Source organism: Columba livia, chromosome 9 (genome assembly GCF_036013475.1).
Source record: "Columba livia isolate bColLiv1 breed racing homer chromosome 9, bColLiv1.pat.W.v2, whole genome shotgun sequence".
Classification (NCBI taxonomy): domain Eukaryota; kingdom Metazoa; phylum Chordata; class Aves; order Columbiformes; family Columbidae; genus Columba; species Columba livia.
The window spans coordinates 13,121,958-13,144,829 of record NC_088610.1 but is presented as its reverse complement, the minus strand read 5'-3'; the positions used below and the strand labels follow the sequence as shown (position 1 = coordinate 13,144,829).

General features: G+C 39.3%; 1 protein-coding gene across 10 annotated transcripts in view; it reads right to left on the bottom strand.

The window, feature by feature from the left end:
- PHC3 (polyhomeotic homolog 3) overlaps positions 1–22,596 on the bottom strand; it is a 31,693-nt gene extending 9,097 nt beyond the window's left edge. For 6 of the 10 annotated variants that reach the window (XR_010474672.1, XR_010474674.1, XR_010474676.1 and 3 more), the window contains exons 1-14: positions 22,523–22,596; positions 19,098–19,254; positions 18,186–18,344; positions 16,647–16,724; positions 14,896–15,054; positions 14,516–14,614; positions 11,722–11,956; positions 10,642–11,507; positions 9,048–9,198; positions 7,714–7,967; positions 6,715–6,871; positions 2,756–2,870; positions 1,243–1,393; positions 920–1,151 (exon numbers count right to left, since the gene is read on the bottom strand). Coding sequence is in view for 3 of the 10 variants with exons in the window: in XM_065073877.1 (XP_064929949.1) it covers positions 920–1,151; positions 1,243–1,393; positions 2,756–2,870; positions 6,715–6,871; positions 7,714–7,967; positions 9,048–9,198; positions 10,642–11,507; positions 11,722–11,956; positions 14,516–14,614; positions 14,896–15,054; positions 16,647–16,724; positions 18,186–18,344; positions 19,098–19,223 (2,782 nt within the window). In the remaining 7 variants the exon portion in view is untranslated. The remainder of the gene's footprint in view (positions 1–919; positions 1,152–1,242; positions 1,394–2,755; positions 2,871–6,714; positions 6,872–7,713; positions 7,968–9,047; positions 9,199–10,641; positions 11,508–11,721; positions 11,957–14,515; positions 14,615–14,895; positions 15,055–16,646; positions 16,725–18,185; positions 18,345–19,097; positions 19,255–22,522) is intronic. The other 4 variants (XR_010474677.1, XM_065073878.1, XR_010474678.1 and 1 more) reach the window with 4 other exon arrangements.
- Positions 22,597–22,872: the final 276 nt, after the last annotated feature.

Genomic DNA, 22,872 nt, shown 5'->3' with positions numbered 1-22,872 from the left:
GCAAACAGAATTTTGATTTATGGGCTTTAGCACAACTGTCTCATGAAGACATTTATCATCAGTTACAGAGTGAATATTCCATACATAGCAGTAAGTCACTTCACTAGTGCAACTTTAACTAGTTGGAGGTGTTTAAAATTATAAACTCTTTTTCTGAACATAAAATAACATGGTCTCATGTTACCGAGGCCTACAACACAAGAAAGGGAACTCTTATGGGTAACTGAGGGCCCCTTTCCACTGAAGAACACTGTGGAAACAAAAGGTTCCTCAAAAGATGTTCTGGACATCTGTTAAGCAGAAACAGCCAGTTACGCCTGGCTGTAAGGCAGCTCTGTTACATGGACAAACATCTTCTAACACCCACAGCCACGTTTTTCCTGGTTTAAATATATTTATGTTCTCAATCCAGTGGTCTTTCCTTCTCTCTCAGAGAGAAGTTTGTTTAAAATCAAAAGATTGTTTAAAATCAAAGATTACCTTGTTTATAGAATACAAAAAAAACCCCAAACAGATCCAGCAGTTTAGCTTTATAGAAGAAACTTGCTTCTTTTTTAATGACTTATATCAGGACAGGTCTTTCAAATTTTTCAGTTGTATAAAGGGAAAGAACTCTCTTCTTGCTTCTTCTACTGAATAAGCAGCAAGTAAGGAGAGAAGAAAAACATAAAGGGAAAAAAGTGTAGAGGAACAGCTCTAATTCCCCACTAGCTGGGCTGCAACAGCAGAAGAGGGACTAGTTCTATCAACATGGGATTTGTGCTGAGGGAATAAGCAAGAGGAAACAAATCACATTGCAGTTTTATCACCAACTAATGAGTAGATTAGTGCTGTTGCCACACCGCCTCCTCATCACATTGCTGCTAGAAAGAAAGGTGCTTTACTGTTATAAAAAACTGGGGCAAGTTATTGCACATACCCGGCAAAGAATGTATGAAGGCCCAGACTTCATCAACAGTCCATACTGACGGGTCAGCTTGCACCACAGGTAGCAAGTCAATGCTCTCTGGCATTTTCCTAATTCTTAGTTCCCTAAGTTCACGTTCTCTCTCTCTTTCACTCTGTCTTCGCAGACGGGTGGTCATGGCAGCCGGAACAGCATCTTCATGAGAAGCCATATCTTCTTCTGCAGATGGATAAGTAATTGGAAGCTGGAAAATGCAGTACAAATACACTGCAGTATTATATTTTATTTGTAATTCCCAAAGCAATGCCATAGTTTTAAGCAAATATTCCACAGACCTGTCTAAGAAAATGATCTCGTGACGCCCCATCAGGGCCACTCGGTCGACGCCCGCGTCGCCCAAGACTTTGGCTATCTGATTTCCGATTCCAACGACTGGTCTTGTCTGATGTAAACAGCCCAAATTTCTTAGTGCAACTAAGGCTGTGCCTAAAGAAGTAAGATATATTCAATAATGCACTAATAGCTTTTGGACTGCATTCAATCAAGTAACAATAAAATTACATTGCTGTCTACAGAAACTCTGCCTACTCAAAGACAACAACTGGTGTCACAAAAATATAACAGAAAGGTATCTCGAAGGCCATTTACTCAAATCTCTTGTCTTGATGCAAGATCAAGTACATCTAGATCATCCCTGGAAAATGTCCATCCTTCTGTTCTTAAAACATTTCCATTACAGAAATATCTTTGCATTTTATCACACAGTCTGATCCTGCTTCTCTGAATGTCCACTAAAAACCTAAAGCAACCTATGTTCTGCTTCCATTTGCTCTACCTGATACCCAGTCTAAGGAAGAAGGAGGCAAAAGGGCCAAATCCCTTATTAAGATTATTTCACCGGTAGCATTCCAACAAGTACTAAATCAAACACTGAGATTCCCACTACTTAAAATGAAAATGTCTCACAGTAGCGATTGAAAAAGCACCAGACATAAGGGAAAGGTGGTCTCAAGGCACACTGATGCAAAAAAACAACTAAGTGGTGATCAGAAATGAGAAACTATTCCCCATTTCTAAAACATCTATGATTAAATACCAATTTTCCAGCTGTAATGATGGAAGATTTTACAGATGTTGACTATGATTTTTTCCTCTCTTAACCAAAACAAAATAAAAACCAGCATACTTAACCCAAAGAGAAACAGAAACCAGCCGTTTTCCTCTGCCAACCACATTGAAGAAAATGGCATCACTTATTATTTTCAAGAAAGGAGAACCTTTAGAAAATACTAAACTATTTATGTTTGTGAATATTTCTGTTTTACTCTATGCAAAAAAAGGTTTTTTTACACTGTTACTGAAAATATTTAAGATTTTTTTTGTCTATGCAGCATTTCAATTACGCCAAGATGAATTCAGTGAGTTTTTTTCTCCAGCATCACACAAAACTGTAAGAAAGCCCATCCAGCCCAGCATTCTTTCTCTGACACTTCTCAACATCAAGGGAAAGGCAATACAAATATGAGAAATACATAACTATTTGTGGCCTATGAACCTCTGTACCATTTTCCAAACACTTAGTAACTCTTAATGGATTTCTTTTCAATGATCCCCATCACCTTCCCATAAGCCCAACAGCATTCACGGCACCCTCTGGAAAGAGGTCCACAATTCTACTGTCTATCTCCTTGAAACTTATTACAATCTACCATAGTCCTTTGTACTCATATACTCTACAAACTTGGGTAGAAGGCAGTCCATGTTTTACTGTTTATTTTTCAACATCAGATACTATTTGGGTGCTATTCCATTAACCAGATAGTGATACGGAATAACTAGACAGAGTACCTTTTGGCACAGGATGTGGAGCAGAATCTTTTTGACCGTAGAAACTTATTAGAATATCCCATTTTTCCACAAAATTCACACTTCAGAAGATCATTTTCTATTTCATCCAGTCCCTCTAAAGAAAGGAATGAGGCATAAAGAAATCAGTTTCACTGACACAAATTTATGTTCAAATTTCCATCACAAGCAGGCAGGAAGATTTTCAAATATCTCATACGTTTAATTAAATACTTTGATTAACAGAAAATGATTCAAAACTAAGCAAGTAATAGATTTCACTCTCTATAGAGAAGATTTTGAGCAAACTGAACCTTCAGTTAAGTTATTCAATTAAATTAATCAGCTTTTTTTGTTAAATTTCAAGCCGTCCGTGAGCAAGTATGCCCTCAAACATGGCGAATAATTAAACAGAAGTATTACAGTCCTCATAAATTGCTTATAAAGAGCTCATTAAGGGAACTAGGCATTATCTATGAAAAAGATAAGCTGCATTTAAGAAAGAAAAATATTATAGTATCTACCAATTTACAGTCCACTGTTGCAGAATATTATGATGTTATTGGTGAGATGAGGAGGGACTTTCCCTGCTCCCTGTGAAGAACTCAAAACACCAACTGAGAGATGCACCACTAAAAGCAGAAAAGCCCAAAAGAAGCTGTACAAGGCAACAAGGCAGCTCACAGGTTACATGCTGAGTGTCTGTCCTCTCCTCTGCGGGAAGTGTATTTCATGGGTAGAGCATGGTTTGTACACAATTTAGAAGAACGTCACCGTATCTGCAAAACAACTTGACTTCTGGCGTGGGAAAAAACCCACTCTTATTCCCACGCACCATCCGTGAAATACATCACAAGGAGCACAATGGGCACAAACTGAAATGTAACATTTACTTTGCCTGAATGAGCACAAAAGAACGGCATGCCACATGGCTGCAGTCATGGACAAAACACATTGTTCAAAAACATATGTTTCTCCCACATTTCTAACATACCTGAGTTGCTGTTTCATGTACTTTGCCTCTTGCTATTCATCTACACATTCATATTTTTAATTTTACATAGCTGCAAAAATTGCAAACTAGCTTTTTGCTCTAAACTCTTTGCTAAGCTCTGGTACCAGCTAACGCAAGGAAGGTATCAAAGTTTATTTGAAAGACTATAACTATGAATTTGTAAAAGTCTGTTATAGTGATTTTAACTCACTAAACTGCTTCCTAAGACTAACTACTGTGCTGACAAGGTAACAAATAAAAAAGCAACAGTGCAGCAAAGAGCTGAAAATACTGAACAGGTTACTTGAATAATGTATTTGATGTATTAGGACTCAATGACATAAGTGAAGCCAACAAATCCTCCAGCAGTGTCAGACTGAAAATTACCAAGTTGCAACTCTCCAACTTCATGAACTGGTATCACACAGGAAGTAAAAACTGGAAATTGGAAACATACCCAATCTGACCCACCTTGCAACTGAAGCTGAGTAAATACCAGAGATGCATCCTTCAAATAAATCATTCTGTCTCTAAAAATAAATAATCTCACTCCCAGATCAGGTCACATTAAGTGGAAAAACGTGAAAACAGAGTGAAGCAAAAATTGATGCCAAGAGCCTTTTCTTTTGCGTATCAGGTGTTCCTACCATAAATGCAACCAGACCCTAATTTAGTAATCAGAAAATCTCCTTTGCTTAACTTCTGCATATGTGGATGTATCTCAATGCTGGATGTTTCCTAGCTCACCTAATGAGGAATTGCAAATTGTACACATAAGCCTAACACCACCTGTCAGGAATGGTAACTAAAAACAAAAACATGAACCTTTGAATAATTCCATAAAACAACAGACAAGCTGTTTGAAATCTGAGAAACAATACAGTGTTAATACTGAAAAGTTTTTAGGGAATGCTATTGAAAAAGGAATTAAGATCTACTGTAACAAATTAAAGGCAAAATAACCATTGCAAACAGAGCTGCAAATATTCTAGAAGATACACCAGACAGCAGAAAGTTCCTTTTGTTTGAAATATATTGGGTGAAACAAGGCGCTAAATAAAAAAAGTTGTACTCTTGATTGTGAAAGCAGCTTCAGTTAATAGCAATTCACTAAGCAGAGTCATAAGTTTTGTGTGTAGAAAAAGCAGTATAATTCCATTAAGCTGTAAAAGAAAAAAAATCCCAAGTCATACAGTTTACTGGATGACATTTTTTCTTAAAGCTTCTTGTGCTTGATGCTTTAATGTCACTGGACTTGCCTCTCAATGAACTGCTTAATTGGAAGCACTCACTAGGAGATTATACCAAAAAATAACAGCAACTTTAAATTAAATGAAACAAAGATTTAGAAAACTTCCAGACACACTGCAACCCTCTACTATTCACACACCAGATGCTTGCCTTCCAAAATTTAGTCTGTCATGCCCATGCAAAGGTTTGTGCATAAGGTATGGGCCTCAAATTATTTTACAGTAGAATATTGCGTAATATATTTTAAAAATGGGCTCCATAAAAATGGTTCCTTCATTTTTCCATGTAGACAACTTGATTACAACACAATCAAAAGAAACTTACAGTTTAAAAGCAAAGCACTTAAAATACCTGCCAGTGCCTAAACTAGGCTGTTACTGCAAAATGCAGAAGGGCTCAGGACCATACTGAGATATACCAGTAAATGCAATCATATAATCAGGCATAATTTAGGAAATCCTGTTTTACATTTCATTTTCAGTCATGGTTTCCAGAGTTTTTGACTTCAGTGATGTGCTTCCGAGCTAAACCAGCTCTTGCTAAAAATCCGTGCTACAAGTAAAAATACACTCTTCGTTTTAAGCAGATAAATATTGCCTGAGCAGTAAAGAAAATCAACCTGAAGCAAAAATACCAACAATATCCACTTCACTACCAACAAATACTCGTCTTGAATTGAGAATGCTTTGTAAAGCAATCTTTGACTTGGGTCTGATCCAATACACTTATGAGCAGTAATGGATATAAATCACTGGGGTAAAACTAATGCATCAGAATCTATTAATCTAGAAGACTGAATTTTGGGCTAATTTGTTTGCTGAGATACACACAGGATGCAGCGAACTTCCCTACTGCACTCCAGTACCATTCGCCAAGGCAGAAACCACCGTAACAAACACCTGCCATCAGTGTGGCGATCTTCAGAGTTCCCATGAGAAAAGATCAGGGGTGTGGACTGTTCTAATCAAAAGACAAATTTACAGTGCGTGTAGTAGGAAGTAGTCCAAGCACAGCTATGGTGACACTTGCTAATGCTGCTCAGGACACACTGTCCAGACTTTTTCCAGCCACCTCCCATAATAAACCCTTCTTACCCTGCTCACTACAGTTTGATATGAAAGAGGGAAAAGAACTATTTTAAGAAAATGAAACTAAGAATCGCATTACGACAAATTTAAACAGATCACTAAAAACGGCTCCTGGGCAACTGCTCAAGCTGTGGAAGAGAAAATCCAGAGGTGGTTGTAAAATTCTGGACTTTCAAATCTTGGATGAATTTATACAAAACATGAGTTAACTTGGCTTTTCTGGGCCATAGTTTAATTTCAATTTCATAAGGCTCATGAGGTATCCTACATTTGGGCTTGAACAGTAAGGGGTGTAATACATCCAAAATAGTTGACTGCTGAGTCCTGAAAAGTCCATGATGATGATTATGTTGGGTACACTTGGGGAACGCTACTGACACTTCTAGCTCATGAGTTGTGCTCGAGACTGCTGTGTTGGAAGGTGAACAAGTGCAGAGTTGCTTGACATCTCTGTGCATCTACAGCAATTGCTGTTATGATTTGTAGCTAGTAGAAAACATTTGAAAATAGTTTCTACTAGAGATAGCGTAAAGACTGGAGAAAGATTACAGCCGTACAGATGGGATGGGATTCTGTAATACATACAGAACAGAAGGGAAAAAAAGGATATTTAAACAAAAACTACAAACCTTCTGCAATCATATCCTCTATCTCTGTGTCCGAGGAGTTGTCTGCATGTTTTGTATTCTGCAAGTCTGATTCAACACACACAACACTCATGATTTGACCCTCCACTAGCAATCTTTTTTCTGCAGGCTGTTCTACCAGCAGAGATGAACGACTTACCTATTGCAATAAAAGTAAAGCAACAGTGATTAACTGAACAAAGAATAATTGAAAATAGTATTTGAGACTTAGCGGTTGTAACTGAGACTAGAATCACAGTTTCTATTCTGTATCAATGAATCGTCATTATAAAGTGCCAAAGCTTAAAGTACCAGTTCTCAAATACAAAGATACATTCCTGCTCTGCAAAGTTTGCAATTACATTTTACAAAAGAAGAAACAGATTGTATCTAGAGAAATGAAGGCATGGGAAAATGAGAAACACATTAAATTACTTAATAAGGCAGGCTCGTCAGCCTGTGGATTTAAAATTTTCAACAGTAATTCTTACCAGACAAAGTACTAATCACACCAAGCTCAGTAAGGGGCTTGCCAGCTCTTTGAACAACAATATTTTAACATTTTAACACAGACTCAATTCAGAGGTTTAAATTAAGCTATCACTTAAGTGGAGGAATCTAGGAGACAGACAAACTTAAAACAAACTTATTGCAAACGGTAGCCTAAAAAATCACTCTCTGCAGTTATCTCCAGATATAGCCTTTCTACTCAACTGTGTTTCTGTTTTAATTTAGTACCTTGTCATCCAGTGATAGTGGTAGGCCAAACTGTAGCATGAATTCCAATTATATATGCAAGATAATACAAACAGTATACAAGTACACTGAAGTGCTGTAAGAAACAGGTTACCAGTCAGGAAAAAAAAAAAAAAAGAAGTCAAAACCAGCATCTGAAAAATTATTCAAGGCCTATATAGCTACTGGCCACAAATAACATCATCTTTAAAAATAGTTTGTTTAAAAATGTAGTAGTAAAAAATTCACAGCAACTTTTAAACTTACAGGGAATGGCTCTAACCCCTCCTGAATCACAAAGCCTTCAATAACATGGGTCAGGATCTGTGGTTTAACAATAGCCTGTGGAGGTTTATTTTCTAGGCTAGGAATGCTATTGGGCATTGATGTGCTGTTGCTCCTTGTTGTTGCTGCTGGAAGCAATAGAGGTGGTGGTGGAATAGAGGCATGTGAAGGATCAGATGGAGATTTAATTACTGAGGCACTGACTGATGATGTCACTGAAGGTAGTCCCCCATGTTCTGAAAAAAAAACAAACATAAACCCCAAACAATTAAGTATATTATGCTTTCAACACTTATGTCCAACCATTGACACAGAATTCTAGAAACAAGAGGCAATAAACACACTCATCCCTGCACCCATCATCCTGTAACACAGGCTTTTCCCTACAGTTTATGGATTTTACCTTCAAAACAAGATGGTTTTCCTTGACAGATTATTCCACAAACGAACAGTTAGCATGTAAACATTTTCTTCTGCTCACTACCTATTAATTATAAGCACAATTGGCCATTAATTACCTACACCGATCAAAAATCCACAACTGAAAAGCACAAACCAGTACTTTCAAACACTGGATTCTCAAGACTGAGCAGCTGAGGTATTTCTAAAGAGATTAATTTATTTTCAGGGATACTTTGAGCCTCAGAAACCTCTAAGGCTACAGTTTTGTACAACATCAAGCCACTAAGCACCCAGCTGTATGTATAGTGTGTGCATATACATATATATAGAGTATATATTTTTATATTCAGCACATCAGGGGAAGTTACATTAGTTTGCAGGACAACTGATATACACACGTATATCTTCCATTTCACTGAAGAAAAAAATATTAATCTGTAGCTTTCGCATTAGAACAGCTCCTTACTGCAGCATTTAAAGAAAATGGTGCCACAAAGAACTATACAATGTAGTTAACCATCCTCACGGCAACTTCTGATTGCTGACCCCGACCCTGAAAAATCAATCTTCACAGCAGATCAACCAGCATATTTTGCCCATATCACACAGGTAGCACTTAAAAGAGTAACTGGAGTCTGACGCTCCTGTTTTTATTATAAAAGTAAATGCTAGAGAGCTCAAATATGCAATTTCTGGGCTACATGTTATCCAAACAGATATGTAAGTTACGTCTTCTGGACTGAATCATGCGTTCTATCACATGGCTTTGTAATATATTTCATATAGTTTCTTTTACTTGAAAAGTGATACTGCTAAATTAGACAAAAAATCAAAGTAATAGATTTTTATTTTAAACAGTCAATAGCTATAGAAGTTTCTAAGCAGAACAGCTACCTTAGCTGGACATCTCTCACCTGACAAAGGATCTTCTGAATTAAGTGTCTCTCCATTCCCCAAGGGTATGGCCGGTGGAGACAAAGTCGGGGGCGTAGGTGTTCTTGCCATATGGACACAATCTGATTCCTCGGGCATCTCTTCTTCACATACATTCTCCACTTGGTAAATCTGCATCCAACAAACTATTGCTTTAGAGAGATTTCCATTCTATCTTAATACCTTAAAAGAGTTGCATAAATACAGTTTTTAAAATAAATTACCAGTTAGAATGTTTAAATATGCTAATCTCCTAATAAAATAATAGTTTCCATAACGCATACAAAAATCTGAATTCTGGGCATATCACAATGTCCATGAGAGCAAAATTATTTTGTTACAAATAGCAAAACATAAAGAATTTTCCCATCAAATGGACCAGAAAACGTGATTTTTTCAATGTCTTATCTACATTGTTTACTGTATTTTTATTTACACCTATTTAAACACTTCTGCAAAATGCAAGCTTCATAAGATAATGACAAGACTGCAAATAGTTCTCTATCTTATTCAGCAGTGTAATCAAACTGAGTATTACAGAAAAGTACACTGAGACTATCAAGCATCAGTGATTATAAAAGATTATAAGGTATTTTCCTCAAAACTGTTAAAGTAAATTTACTTGAATTATTTGACAGCCAGTTTATCAGATTAGGATGCAAAACACCACCTTGTCAAAAGCAAACCTGGCTTCTACTCTTCTGTCCAATTTCTACATAAAATATCAGAGAGTTGAGATTATCATTACCCTCTCAATATAAATTGAAAATTAACAGCACATCTTCCTTAAGCTGTTGGCAGCCTGAAAAAAGCCTACAAGAGCTGTTGATTCTTTTGCTCACATTAATCTCACTAGCTTGTTACCACTAAAGCCTAGCAATACCATCTTAAATGTCAGCATTATATGCATATCATTTTATTTCACTGTAGATTATTGTAGTGCAGTGTGAGTGAAGATGAAACATTCAATTATAAACTGCAGACGCCCAAAACTAACATTGAACTAAACTAAATGGCAGTGATGGGGAACACCAAGACAGCATCAAAAATTCCCGTTTTTTCTGAAGAGGATCTTTTCAATATTAGTACAAAATTATCTAGAACTCTATTATCTTAATAATCTGCCACACACCTTCACTCTACCTATAGAGATGATTCTCCTACTCAAAATTTCAATTGCCTATATTTTTATTAACATAAAGAGGTAAAAGCTTACAGTCCATATGGTATATTTATCAACATTCATTTTGACGTAAGCGTTGACATACATTTACTTGCTTTTTTAACTTTAAATACTCTGCAATTTCAATAAGAGATTAAGATTTTAGGTCCAAAAGTTACACTTTCATGAATCCTGGTTGATATTCTTGACTGATAATCCATTACAAAAAGCCCCCAAAAAACAGAGGAAGATGTCTACTGTTTTCTTAAAACTCATTCCTGTAATCAATGAGTTTTCTTCTGGTCCTCTGTCTTACCACCTAGTTTAGCTCCATCTGAAGCCAACGGGCCAGATTTACAGATCTTCAGAACAGCTGAAGATAAAGAATAAAGGACTGCAATATTACCACTTACCACTGGAGTTTCAATTGGTACCGATGGCTGCACTTGAAGATTTACTGCCACGGTCTGTGGTGGTGGAAGAGTTTGAAATGGCAGCTGGACCAAAGCTTCTGCAGCAGGAAGTTCTTCCTCAGAAACCAAAGTGTTTTGAACCAAAACCTGCCCCTGGGACAGAATTTCAGGCTGCACTTGTAAAGACGGCACAGACTGCAATGGCAGTTGTTGAATCTGGGCTGAAGATGCTGACAGCTGAGGAGGAGCTGCAAGAGGGATAGGTGTGGACTGCAAGGCTGAATATTGCTGGTGTGGTGTCGAGGACACGATCTGTTGGCCTGGGGAAACTAAGCTGGGCTGATCCACCGATCCTATCTGTACAGCCGGGGAGGATGGAAGCGGAAGGTGCGACGGAAGATTAAGTGGCTGTGCAATCGGTCGAACTGGACTGGTAGTTTGCTGAGGAGCAGCCTGCTCTGCCTGAAGAGCTGTTGGCACGAGGGAGTTGGCCTGTGACTGAATAAGTGCTTGAGGATGAATAATTATTGTGGGTGAGTGACTAGGGGAGTGAGAAGGTGGAGGGGACACCACTACAGACTGCTGAGCTGACTGGGATGGGGTAGGAGAGAGTGTTAGAGGGGGAGGATGGATGTGGATAGGTGAGCAATGAGACTGGACACCACTGGGAGCCGGAGGAAGACCATGGCTTGGGAGTGGGAGGCAGTGCTGGGATGGAGGGGGGTCCTGACCCGACGGGGTCTGGAGTGCAATGGGCTGGACTTGCTGCTGCTGTTGTAATATCAGCTGATGATGGGAAATTTTTGGGGGTGGTGAATGAAGCTGATGTTTGACTAAAGAATGAGGTTGCAACGGAGAATATGAAGCTGTGAGGGGGGGAAAAAAGTGACAATTAGTATTTACTTCTTTAAGTCCCAAGAACATTATAAAAATATCAAAAGAAAGGATGTTTTACTTTAAATAAGACCAGCACAACTTTTTCAACCCTTCGGATCTATGTTTAGAAATATCTTCTTTGACAGGATATATAACATTCAAATTACATTTAATTACAATAACTTTCTTATAGTTCCATCCTACCTGGTGTTATTAAGTGATGTATGCTTGATGTCCGTGTGACTGGTGTACTCCGACACTCTGGAGTTGGGCTCTCGCCTTTTCTATTGCTTTCTGAGGGATCTGGCTGGCTGCCCTTGGAGCTGGTTGCAGGTTTACACAGAGACAGTGATGGTGCTTGACTACTGCTCTTTGGTGGGCCATTCTGTGAACCTGACAATACACCCAACTTCTGACTGCGCAATGTCAAGTTCTGAACCTGGGAAATGGGCAAAATATGAGAAAACAAACCATTTGAACATCCATGACAAACATCCAGGCAAAAATAGCAAAAAAATAACGTTATATAATTCTTCTCATCCCATCTGATCAAAATATGAGAGAAGTTAAAAATCTGCATTTCAAAGTATCTTCTAAGCCACAAGATTTAGAGAACAGTGACCTTGAATTACTTCAGTGATCAAGAAAATACAGGAAAGTCTTTTTTCTTATTGAACTTTTAAAAGAGATGGAAATTGTTCGTTATATTAATTTAAACTTGCATTTTTTTCTCTTTTATTGTACCTTCAAAGTGAATGACACAAGCATCTTAAACAAATACAATTCTATTTTTATACAGACACTGGAGAAGTGCAGTGGTCTGTAAGTATGTTTCCAGAGACTAACATAAACCAGAGCCTTGGGCAATCAATGGGACGAGAATCTGCTGTATGTTATTTCTTTATTTCTACAGCAATACTAATGCACCTTTTCATCATGACACCTCTAATGTCACATGAAACAAAAGGCTTGCCTTCTGAAAGGTAAATCAGTCACACATTATTTTCATGGATTATTTAATGCCTCTTATAACATAGCAAGATTCTGTGCAGAATGATTCCAGCTTTCTAGTCCTACATGCTGAGGTAGAATTTTTTTCAAGGATAAAGGCTACCCTTGTGGCACTAATTTACTTCATACTTTACATGAAAAAGAGGACTAATTATTATCACCATCCACTATTTTTATTACATACTCCCTTTCTCATTCAACAATTAGTACTTGTGTAATGAACTGCTAGCTGACATTTTACTTCTCACCGTTCAGTGTGTTAAAACAGGAGGCATCCAAATCCTGTTGTGAAGACAACAGAATTGTTTCCTTATTAGCATTCATGAGGCATTTACTGCAATCATATCTCTGTGAGTACAAATCAGCCTTCAGCACACCTTAACAGATCAGGTAACTAACCTGAGACATCCAGGGCATGCATGGGGAGGACATGTAAGAAAAAAGTATGGAAACAGAAGGGAAGAAGATAAGTAGAAGTGTCAGTTCACCTAACAGGCCACATTAGGTGTGCCATCCAGACAGTGCTAATCACTGAGGAACTTCTGAGTTTCTCCGGTATTTCTACATGGCAGACGATACTGCGAGATCACTATACTGTAACTTGACAAACATCTTGGCTAAGTGCAATATATACTTCTGGGTATATAACCAAATGCATTTTTTCCTTATTAACTGGCATTGCCTACTTGTTCCGGTTTGCTCATAATGGTAAACAGACATTTCTCTAAACTCAGCTGACTGAAACCCTAAAGGCATATTTGTCACAAGGTAAGAAAAATAAAGTGTACCGGTGTTAAAGCTTTTCCATTGCCTCACTGACTATGGATGAAACTGGATCTTTGCAATGTCATCGCTGCTGTGAAAACTACCAGACAAGATTAACAACATCTGGCAGTACTGAACATTGAGAGGGGAGAGGAACAGCTTGAGTTTGACAGGGTCACCACAGCAGCTCGTCTGACTGAATAATGCTCTCAGGTGAGATTCTACTGTCCCTCTGCAATGGGCAGACTTCTGCAAAATGAACCTCTAAAAGCCTATGGTATGGAAAGACCAAGACCATAAGGTGATGAGCTTTACTGATGTCTCTACCTTGAACACAAAAGACAAAAAACACAAGTGCAAAAAGAGCTGCTCACCCATCCAGTAACCTCTCTGCACTTTCAAACCTGATCTGCAGAATCTGGAGGAACGAGGCAGCTTTGATAAATGCTAATGAGGCATGCTGATACCATGACTGAAGGAGCAGTCTGTCTTTTCAACAAAGGCTCAACTGATGAACTTAACCTTGTGGGCTTGCTCAACAACATCCTGCATGAATATACAGTTGGATTCTAGCAAGCTCTGACCACCTCACATACCTACTAGAAAAGCAAAGAGAACACAAGGGTCAATGATTTACTGTTATCTCAGAATAGTGACACGCCTTTAAGGTCTTCAAATCTACTAGAATCTTCCGAAGGGGTCAAAAAACATAAGGTCAGAGAACATCCAACTGCTATAATTCACTTGGATTTCCAAAATGTTTCTGAACAAGGTCCATTTATCAAAGGCTTTTAAATGAACTACTATTATAGAAGGGAAGATCCCTCATGACAGCATAAATTTGTTACCTAAATGTTCGCTTTCCACAGCACAAGACTGTGACAAATATGTTCTGTAGATACCTGCAGTGTGCCATATATTTATTCTAGATGATATACAAATATGTTGAGCAATGAAAGGGTAATACAAGTTCAGCTGATAACATGAAGTTATTCAAGAAAATAAGGACGAGAGCTAATTATGAAGACCTAAAATGTCATATCCACGATCCAAATTTTACATACAATGTGATCACCTCTAAATGTATGACGATGGCAAACAGAAGACACTGAAGTTGTACATAACCAGTACTCATTAGTAGCTTTTCTAAACAAGTAAAACTTAAGCATAATGTTTCCTTACTTTTCAGTTTTGGCCCTCTACTGGACATACACAAGCTCACCTGAGTAGCTGCAGACTGACAGGAGGATGAGGAAGATGATGAGACAACAGGAATGTCAGACTGAACAGCAGCCACGGTGGTTGCAGGAGTGAAAATGAGCTGTTAAACAAGAAAAAGAAATCTGGTAACAGACTGAAACTTTGAAAATATATGAAAGAAATGCAATATTTTAAAGAGAGATACATAACTTGCAAGGCATTAGTGACTAAATTCTCAATGCCACCTGAAAGTATAGAAAAATATTTCTAAATAACAGAAACAAAATAAAAACTGAAACAGTTAAGATTTATTTTGTGGAGAGGGGAGGAGGGAGGAGTGTAGAGTGGGACAGGACAACAGAAGGACCAAAACCAAGCTTAAGAACTGTAATCGAAACTTACCATTTGAGCTCGTAGATACATTTGAGCCTGGCTTGCACTCAGGGTTGGAGAGGTGCTCCCCAGCAACATAGTCTGTTGGGTAATACTGCTGGTGGTGGTGTTGGAGGTCTGTGAACGGCTTATTATCTGTGCAGGTGTAGGAGAGGTGGAGAGGTTAATCTAAGGAAACAAAAATATTTCTTCTGTCATGGAAATTGATTCATCCTAGGCTCTAATGCCAGAAAGCCTTTGACAAAAATGGAAGGGGCAGTTGAAACCTCTGAACTGTAAAGATAACAAAAATATATTGATCAAATCATCACAAAACAGGATACTAGCAAGATTGTACATTTTCATTCTTAAACTGCAAGCAACCATTCTGCAGTAAATAATAATAACCTGTCTAAACAACGGTACCGTGAAACTGAAAATATACCTCATAGAAACACACATTTACAGAATATGTAGCATGAGCTTGCAATATTTTAAGAAAAACACCTGAATTTTAATATTTAAGCATCTTTAAGTGTTTATGCTATCTGACTGGACTGGTATCTTCTGTTATGCTTGTTACGCAACCTGAACAGGACAATCCTTTGTGCCGCCATATACAGACTTTGATTCCTCATTCTATACATGCACACTTAAAAATGACTGGAGACTAAAACTTTCTACAATTTTGTATTGAATGCTCTTCAACAATTGCTCTTAAGCATCTTCTCACATAAAAGCTGTTGTGCTTTCATGGTGGTGGGTTTTTTTTGTTCTGTTTTGTTTTTCCCTAACCAGTCTAACAGAGTTAAGTGCCCAGCTCTTTTTCATCACTTACTCAAAAGATTTCCTTGAAAAATCCCAGCCCAATTATCCTGTTAGTTTAACATCAGACATCTTTAAAGACTTTCCCTCCTAAATTTAATGAATTAATTATTTTACTTCTAACAACTGTAAGCCAAAGCAATGCTATGACAGCTTAAAAAAATACACAGCTAAATCACTGAAGCTATGCACTGAAGTGACGAGCATCTTGAGGGCATGATTAATAAGCAGGATGTCTGCAGGACTAACAAAGTCCTACTCAAGGCAACTGTAGAGCTATACATAAGAGACTGTGCAAATTAGATGTCTAAAGATGCCACTTAAAGAAATACAGCATGAACTGACCACAGAGCTGCTAATAACTGAAACCTGAGCACATGCCCAGAATATGGATAAAATAATTGAAAGTGCATAAAAGATGCATGATAAAAGATGATAATCAATAAATGAATGAATTCTATAAACATTTAATCATTTTCATATCTATATATGTAAGCAGCGACTTGGATTCTTTAGATTTGGTGCTCTTTAATCACTGATACACAGAATTATGATTTTAACCTACAATAGCACCCTGAATAAAGAAACTAATGTGAAAAATCCAATAAGAACTCATGTAAGAGATGAAAGCTCAGAGAGTGACTCCTGCAGTGGTCTGAACAGTCACCAGTGCTCGTGGAGCAAGCAGCTGCCCCCCAGAGCCCCAGGAGCGGGCTGAGACTGGGGAAACCTCCAACCCCGGTCAGCAACATGCAACACGCATCGAGATGACTGGTGGACACTGGGAGTGCAACCAATACCTATTACAGAATCATCGTAACTTCTGTTTACTTTTTCTCTAATACTAATTTTAACCACATGAATTTAAATACTAAAATATTTTCTGGTTTTCCAAGTCATTATATACTAACCACGAGGGGTTAAGAATGGATGGAGGGCTTTGTTCAGTTACGTACCGAGGTCTGCGACATGCTTGACTGCTGAGTGACACTCCCAGTGGGGGAAGTACATTGCCTCCCACCTGACAGGCTTGCCTAAATAGCAAGAATACGTGTCAAATATTGAAATCAAAAAGTGTTTAAGTGATGTTCATATTATCGCATAAACCGTCAGAAACATCCCTCTCTACCATTACCTTTTCTCTGAGGTAACAGTAAAAACGCTTTATTCAGGGGAATTAGTTTTCAGCAAAGTGTACTCTGCACTATGGAACGCTGTCTGCAAGGTGCTAAATGCCTTGAATTCCTACCCAATTTCAGGCACTCAAATTCTTGCAGATCAAGACTTGAACAAAAACTATCAGAGGTAAAGTCTATCAAACTGTTAACGATGGCACTAACTGATCAGGTCACAACCTATGGTGCTCAGAACTTAAAACGTGACATCATTAAAAACTGTCATTATTAAAACTCGCGTCATAATTTTTATTATTATTACAATGCTCTAAATATAAAACAAACTTTATAAATGCTGTAATGAACACCCTCACATTCCAGAATGATACTTTACGTATGCATATCTATGTTATATGTATGCATATGTCATACATACAACAGTACACTATTCCAGCCCTTCAGGTGAATATAGGACAGTGACTTGGATTTCTGCATTAACAGACTGCAATCCAAAACCTCCTAGCCTTCCCCAGTCTGATTTTCTTAGCTCTGTCTTGTTAACTGTATATGTACACACAAATCCAGCACAAAAAATGACAAATCAATATATTGCCACGATCTAATGGAAAAGGTATAGAAGAAAAAGCCAGGAGTACAGAAGAGTCAGTTCCAGTACTGACAACAAACAGCTATATACCTGAAATCTTTAACTCCATTTTAGCATTTGCATGTGTAAAATCATTAACAACTACCTATCTCTGCAAGATAATATTCTCAATCCATGGTCAACTGAGGTCAAAGTAAATCTTTCCACTGCTTGAGTTTTCAAAATGGGCCTCCTTCAGGGCTCACCAATGTTAAAAGCTGTGCTTCAGAAATGAAATGTCTTTTACTTCCTGTATTTCCACACTCAAGGGTTAAAACTGAAGTGTGCCATTACTTATAATGAAGCCAGATTTGTGGCGAAACACACTAAAACAGCAGGTGTTCATTATTTCTATTTTATTTCACTATGATACATTGCTATTCATTGCTTTCCCCATCAACTTTTAGAGAAAATCATGGGATGAAGATTGTAGTAGTGTATTTTTAATATTTATTTTATTACTGTTCGATGAGTTACATGATGCACTATAATGTATGCAATAAAGCATGGAATGGTCGCCTGCTGGAGCATCTATAACACTGGACCAAATCCTCCAAACAGTCTGGAGGGAAGCTACAATTTAAAATAAAGAAGTCATTAAAAATAACAGTGAATTATTGTGAGGCATTAAGCTCAGGCACTTAAGCTGTTATTACATTTGACAACACTCTAGAATTATAGTCCTACTCTAGAAAGTAGTACACCATTTTTTTTTCAGCAATCTTCACTCTCACCTGTGGTACAGTTGCCAGACTCTGAAATTGGGTACTGCTTAAATGCTGCTGCTGCAAAGCAGCAGTCTGCAGCATTAGATGCTGCTGTTGGGCTGCATACATCTGCTGGAGGTACTGAGCAGCTGAGCTAGGAGGACGATGCAAGGCCTGCTGAATAACCTGTGATGAATCAGTAGGTAATTAATTACAATTACAAAGTACATACCATGCTGACATGATGCTGAAGTTTACCTTTACAAGGAGATAAAACCAAATAAATTCTTTTCACGCCGATTAGGTAATACTGACCTCGTTTCAGCACTGTTCTCAACCAATTCTCAGAACAGAGTCAACATAAATGTATTCATGTTTTCAAGGAAAGCCTGACAATCAGCTGACAATACAGCATCATTCATAACGCAACATCCAAGCCTCTTGGGTTCTTGTCAACAAGTCCTTTTTGAAACATCCAAATAGAGTCTGAGGGACTCTACTGCTAAACCAAACAATGTACTGTACAGAGTTTGAGGGGACCTAATTTAAAGAACAGCATAAGAGGGCTGGATCCAAAGCAGCAGTTATACACGGATACCTCTAGATCCCTGTAGTCAACGTTGGTCAAATGAACAGCTTTATTTTGTGGTATTTTGTCAAGTATTTTGTTAATAATCCATACTCCTAGGGAATGGAGAAAAAATCCAAACTTTCAAGCATAGCATTTCCCCCTCTATTGTCTGGGATGCTGGCCTGCACTCTGCACTATTCTTAAATGTTCTGATACCCTTTGGCAAACAGTATCTTCTGAAAACCAGTAAGTCAGGTATTGAGAAAGAAGATGGCAATTAAGAATGGAAAGTTAATCTTGTGTAAAGTATTGCACAATGCCTGCACTGTACAGGACAGGAAAGAATACCTCACAGCCCTGGACAGTACCTGGACCGCATGTCTGTCAGAGCCGCTGTAGACAGATATTTGTGGCAGCTGTGTCCGGGACGTGGAGGTGGTCGTGATAGTAGTTGTAGAAGCAGAACATGTTGTTGTGTTTGGTTCATTCTCCATAGCTGGGCAGTGTTCGTCTAGCCTGGCAGAACTGAAAATAAAGCTGCTTATAAATAAAGCCAGAACATGCTGATTTTAAAGGAAAAAAAAAAAAATTAAAAACATCCAAGCTTCGCTGAGAATAATGGACAATTTTCAAACGGATAAGCCTGTAGGATTTACTATTACTTGATGGGGTTTGTTGAGGGATGCGGTAATAACCTTCTAAGATACATCAAGAGTAGCAACAGGTGAGCAACTTAGGAATACATGCAAGATTTCCAGCAAGCTACACAGGAGCACTGCCGCATCCCTCCTCCCCCAGCACAGCTGACCATCCTGGACCGTCAGCCAAACCTGTTCTTGGCAAAAATCACTTGTGGCACACTCTATTTGGAAAGATACGGAAAGCATGTAGAGAAAAATTGCTTTTACTTTGTACAGCAATACCTCCCAAAATACAGCAAGAGTCAAGGAAGAAACTACTTATTTAAGCAACTCTGATGGTTCTTCCACAGCCTCTCTCCCAAAATGTTGTCATTAAAACTGAAATTAATCACATATCTCAATATACGAGGGGTGTTTAGTTTCCTTTTCAGTATTAGTATTATGATTAAAAGGAAATAGCATATTTGCAGTTTATTGCTTTTAAAAGGATGTTAAAAAAAATGGGTGGGGAGAAGATACATTTCCTTCTTAAAATAAAGAACACAGACAAATAATCACCGAGAGGGCTGCAACGTACAAGTTAAAAAGCAGCATTGCCAAGTGTTTAACAAACCACCCATTGGATGCTGTGGACAGGAACATAATTAGGATTTTCACCTCACACAGCTGAAAGCAGAATGCAGCACTGCCAGCTGCTGCCCTCACCTCTCAAACACGACTACTTTGCAAGTACAGAACCACACATGATGCTGTAGTTCCTGAGTACTTGGAATAACTGAACTTTAATAGATATATGGTCACCTAAGGACCTCACGGCTATCATATTGCATACGCTTTACCATCAAAGAAAATTCATTGCAATAAAGTGTACTTTAAAAACAGAGATCCCTACTATTAGAACTGAATAAAAAATATGGCTTTGTTGTCAAAAATTCACATCTATTGTGCATTATTGATGCCATTTGCCTACCTACATCAGAGCACAAGCTAACATACGTGGGTTAACCACTTCAACTGCAATAAAACCAGCATCACTTCTAAAACCACTTTACATCAATTTCACATAATGCTAATGAAAAGTACATTGAAAAAAAGTCCTGTCTCCTCCAGAGGACATTAAACGCACATAAAAATATTTACACCTACAACTCGTCTATCTAGTTTTAGCAGAAAGTTATGCATCTGGTTAAATTAGCCTAAGAAAACAACACTGGATGTCTAATTTCCTTCATTCTAAGCCACATTTTAGATGTATTATTAGCGAGAAGTTCAATGTATCCCACTCTACAAGCTGTTACATCAGAACTTCACCCCATGAGAGCTGTTAAGCCTTTATGTGAAATAATCTTATTTTCAAAAATAATTTCGTCATTGCCCAAGTTGTTCTTGCAACAGATGTACAATGAAAGAGCCCCTAAACTTCTGTTCAGAGTGGCCTGAGGCACATCTCCTGACCTGCTCTGACTCCCCGGAGCTGGTGCGACACATTTTCTTGCCACCACTCTGTCCTACGGCAGCACCAGCACCACGCCGCGCAGCCCTCGGCACAAATCGCGTGCCCTCTTTCGGCTGAAGGCGCAGTCAAGTGTTTCGACAGATGACGCTTGTTAGGAACCTCTCCTCTCTTTAAGCGAGAAGTGGAATGTTTAGGGAGAAAATACAGAAAATGTGGTTGTTTTTAACAAGAAAACCAAGAATCCATTACAATTTAGCAAATGGATATTTTATGTCATTTTATCATTATAGGCTTAAAATCAGACTGTCTTTATAGTGAAGCTTTCACTTCCTTTAGAACGTTGTATATGCGGAGACCACCTTTAGTTATTAAAAAATATCTCAGATACAACCGAAAATAATCTTTCGAGATTGTTCATGTAAGTATTCAAAAAAGTAAAAAAGGCAAACCTCCTATATTTGTAGCAAAGTTCGTTTTGTTAAATGTATGACAAGGATGTTGCACGTGAGTAACTTAAAAGTCAAAAGAACCTCTGTAATTCAAAGTAAGTTTTAGAAAATGCACTGAACTCTGGCTTTCAAAAATGACTACGCATTTGAGCAACCACAAAATACAAAGCACAACAGAAAACGACATTGAAAAGAAGTATTTATTCAAGTAGTAACGGTATGAGACACCACATAATCTCAAATTACACTGCGCATAATGTAAATATTCAGAAGTTTCGTTCTCTTTATTTTTTTTGTCAAAACAAATAGGTAAATTCTAAAAAACACCTGCTATTCCATACTGATAACATTAAACTACCTTCACAGTGGACACAAAGGTCACTACTCATGTTTCAGAAAGTCTGACTTTTGGTGAATATCATGGTAACAGCAGTGCTGAGAATTTGCAACCATAAATGGTATCTGAAAATAGTTTGTGGTTGTTTTTTGTTTGTTTAAATATAGTTTATTCTTATTCTTTCCATTCATGACCTCTCCCTGTGCCTGCAGGGGTACCAAACACAGAAATTTAAGGAAAATTTCCTCCAAGTCTAGTCCCTGCAGGCATTTTTGTGTATGACTGAAGGCTCTGAAGTGAGTTCTCTCTCTTTCCCTTCACTCTAGCTACAATCATAGGCCAACCTTGCCCAAACCGTGGGGTTTGTGTTTTTGTTTTAAAACAAAAAAAAACAAACCAAGCCAAAACAAAACAGGAGGTAAACAATAAAAAGGGAAGTCGAAACTATGCCCTGCGGACGCCGCGCGGCACAACTCGCACGGAGCGGCCCCGCGTGGGGCAGCCCGGCCCGGGCGCTGAGGGACCCGGGGCCGCTCTGTGGGCAGCGCCAGCGCCGCTCGGCGGCCGCGGCCGGTGCTCCCCGCCGCGCTGACCCGCCCCCTCAGCCCCCACACCGGGCCGCGGCCTCGCCCAGTCCCGCCGCCAAAACCGGCAGCCACACCTCGGCCCAGCGCCACCGCCCCCCGCAGCAGCCCCGCAGGCAGCAGCCGCCGCCGGGGAGGACGGAAAGGTGGGCGAGAGGGGAGGCACCCCCTCCCAGAGCAAGGCTGGGCCGCCGCCGGGGCGCTGTCAGTGTGCGGGGCGCTGTCAGGGCGCGGGTCCCCGCCTACGCGCCCCGCCCCGCCGCGGCCCGGGCCTGCCGCTGCCGCTGCCGCTCCCCCTCCTCCGCGCGTCCCGCCGGGAGACTCGCCTCGGACAAGCCGCTCACTCCGCTTCCGCCATCTTCTCGCCTCCCTCAGGGGGAGGTGCCGCGCAGGCGCGCCGGGCACGGCCGGCGCCGGGCACGTGACGCCGCCCGCCGCCATGTTGCCGTTTGCGAGAGGTGTCGTTCGTGAGGAGCCGCGGCGGGCTTCGCGCCAACACGGGAAGGTGGTGGTGGGGAGCCGCGGCCTGGCTGGGGAGCAGGGGTCTGGCCTCCCTCAGGACCCGCTGCGTTGAGCGGTGCTGCGCGCTTAGCTGAGCGAAGCTGCAGGGACAGTTACTTTAATTCTCCTGTGGCAGTGACACAGTTCAGCTATATGTTACCAGGGCCTGTGGTAA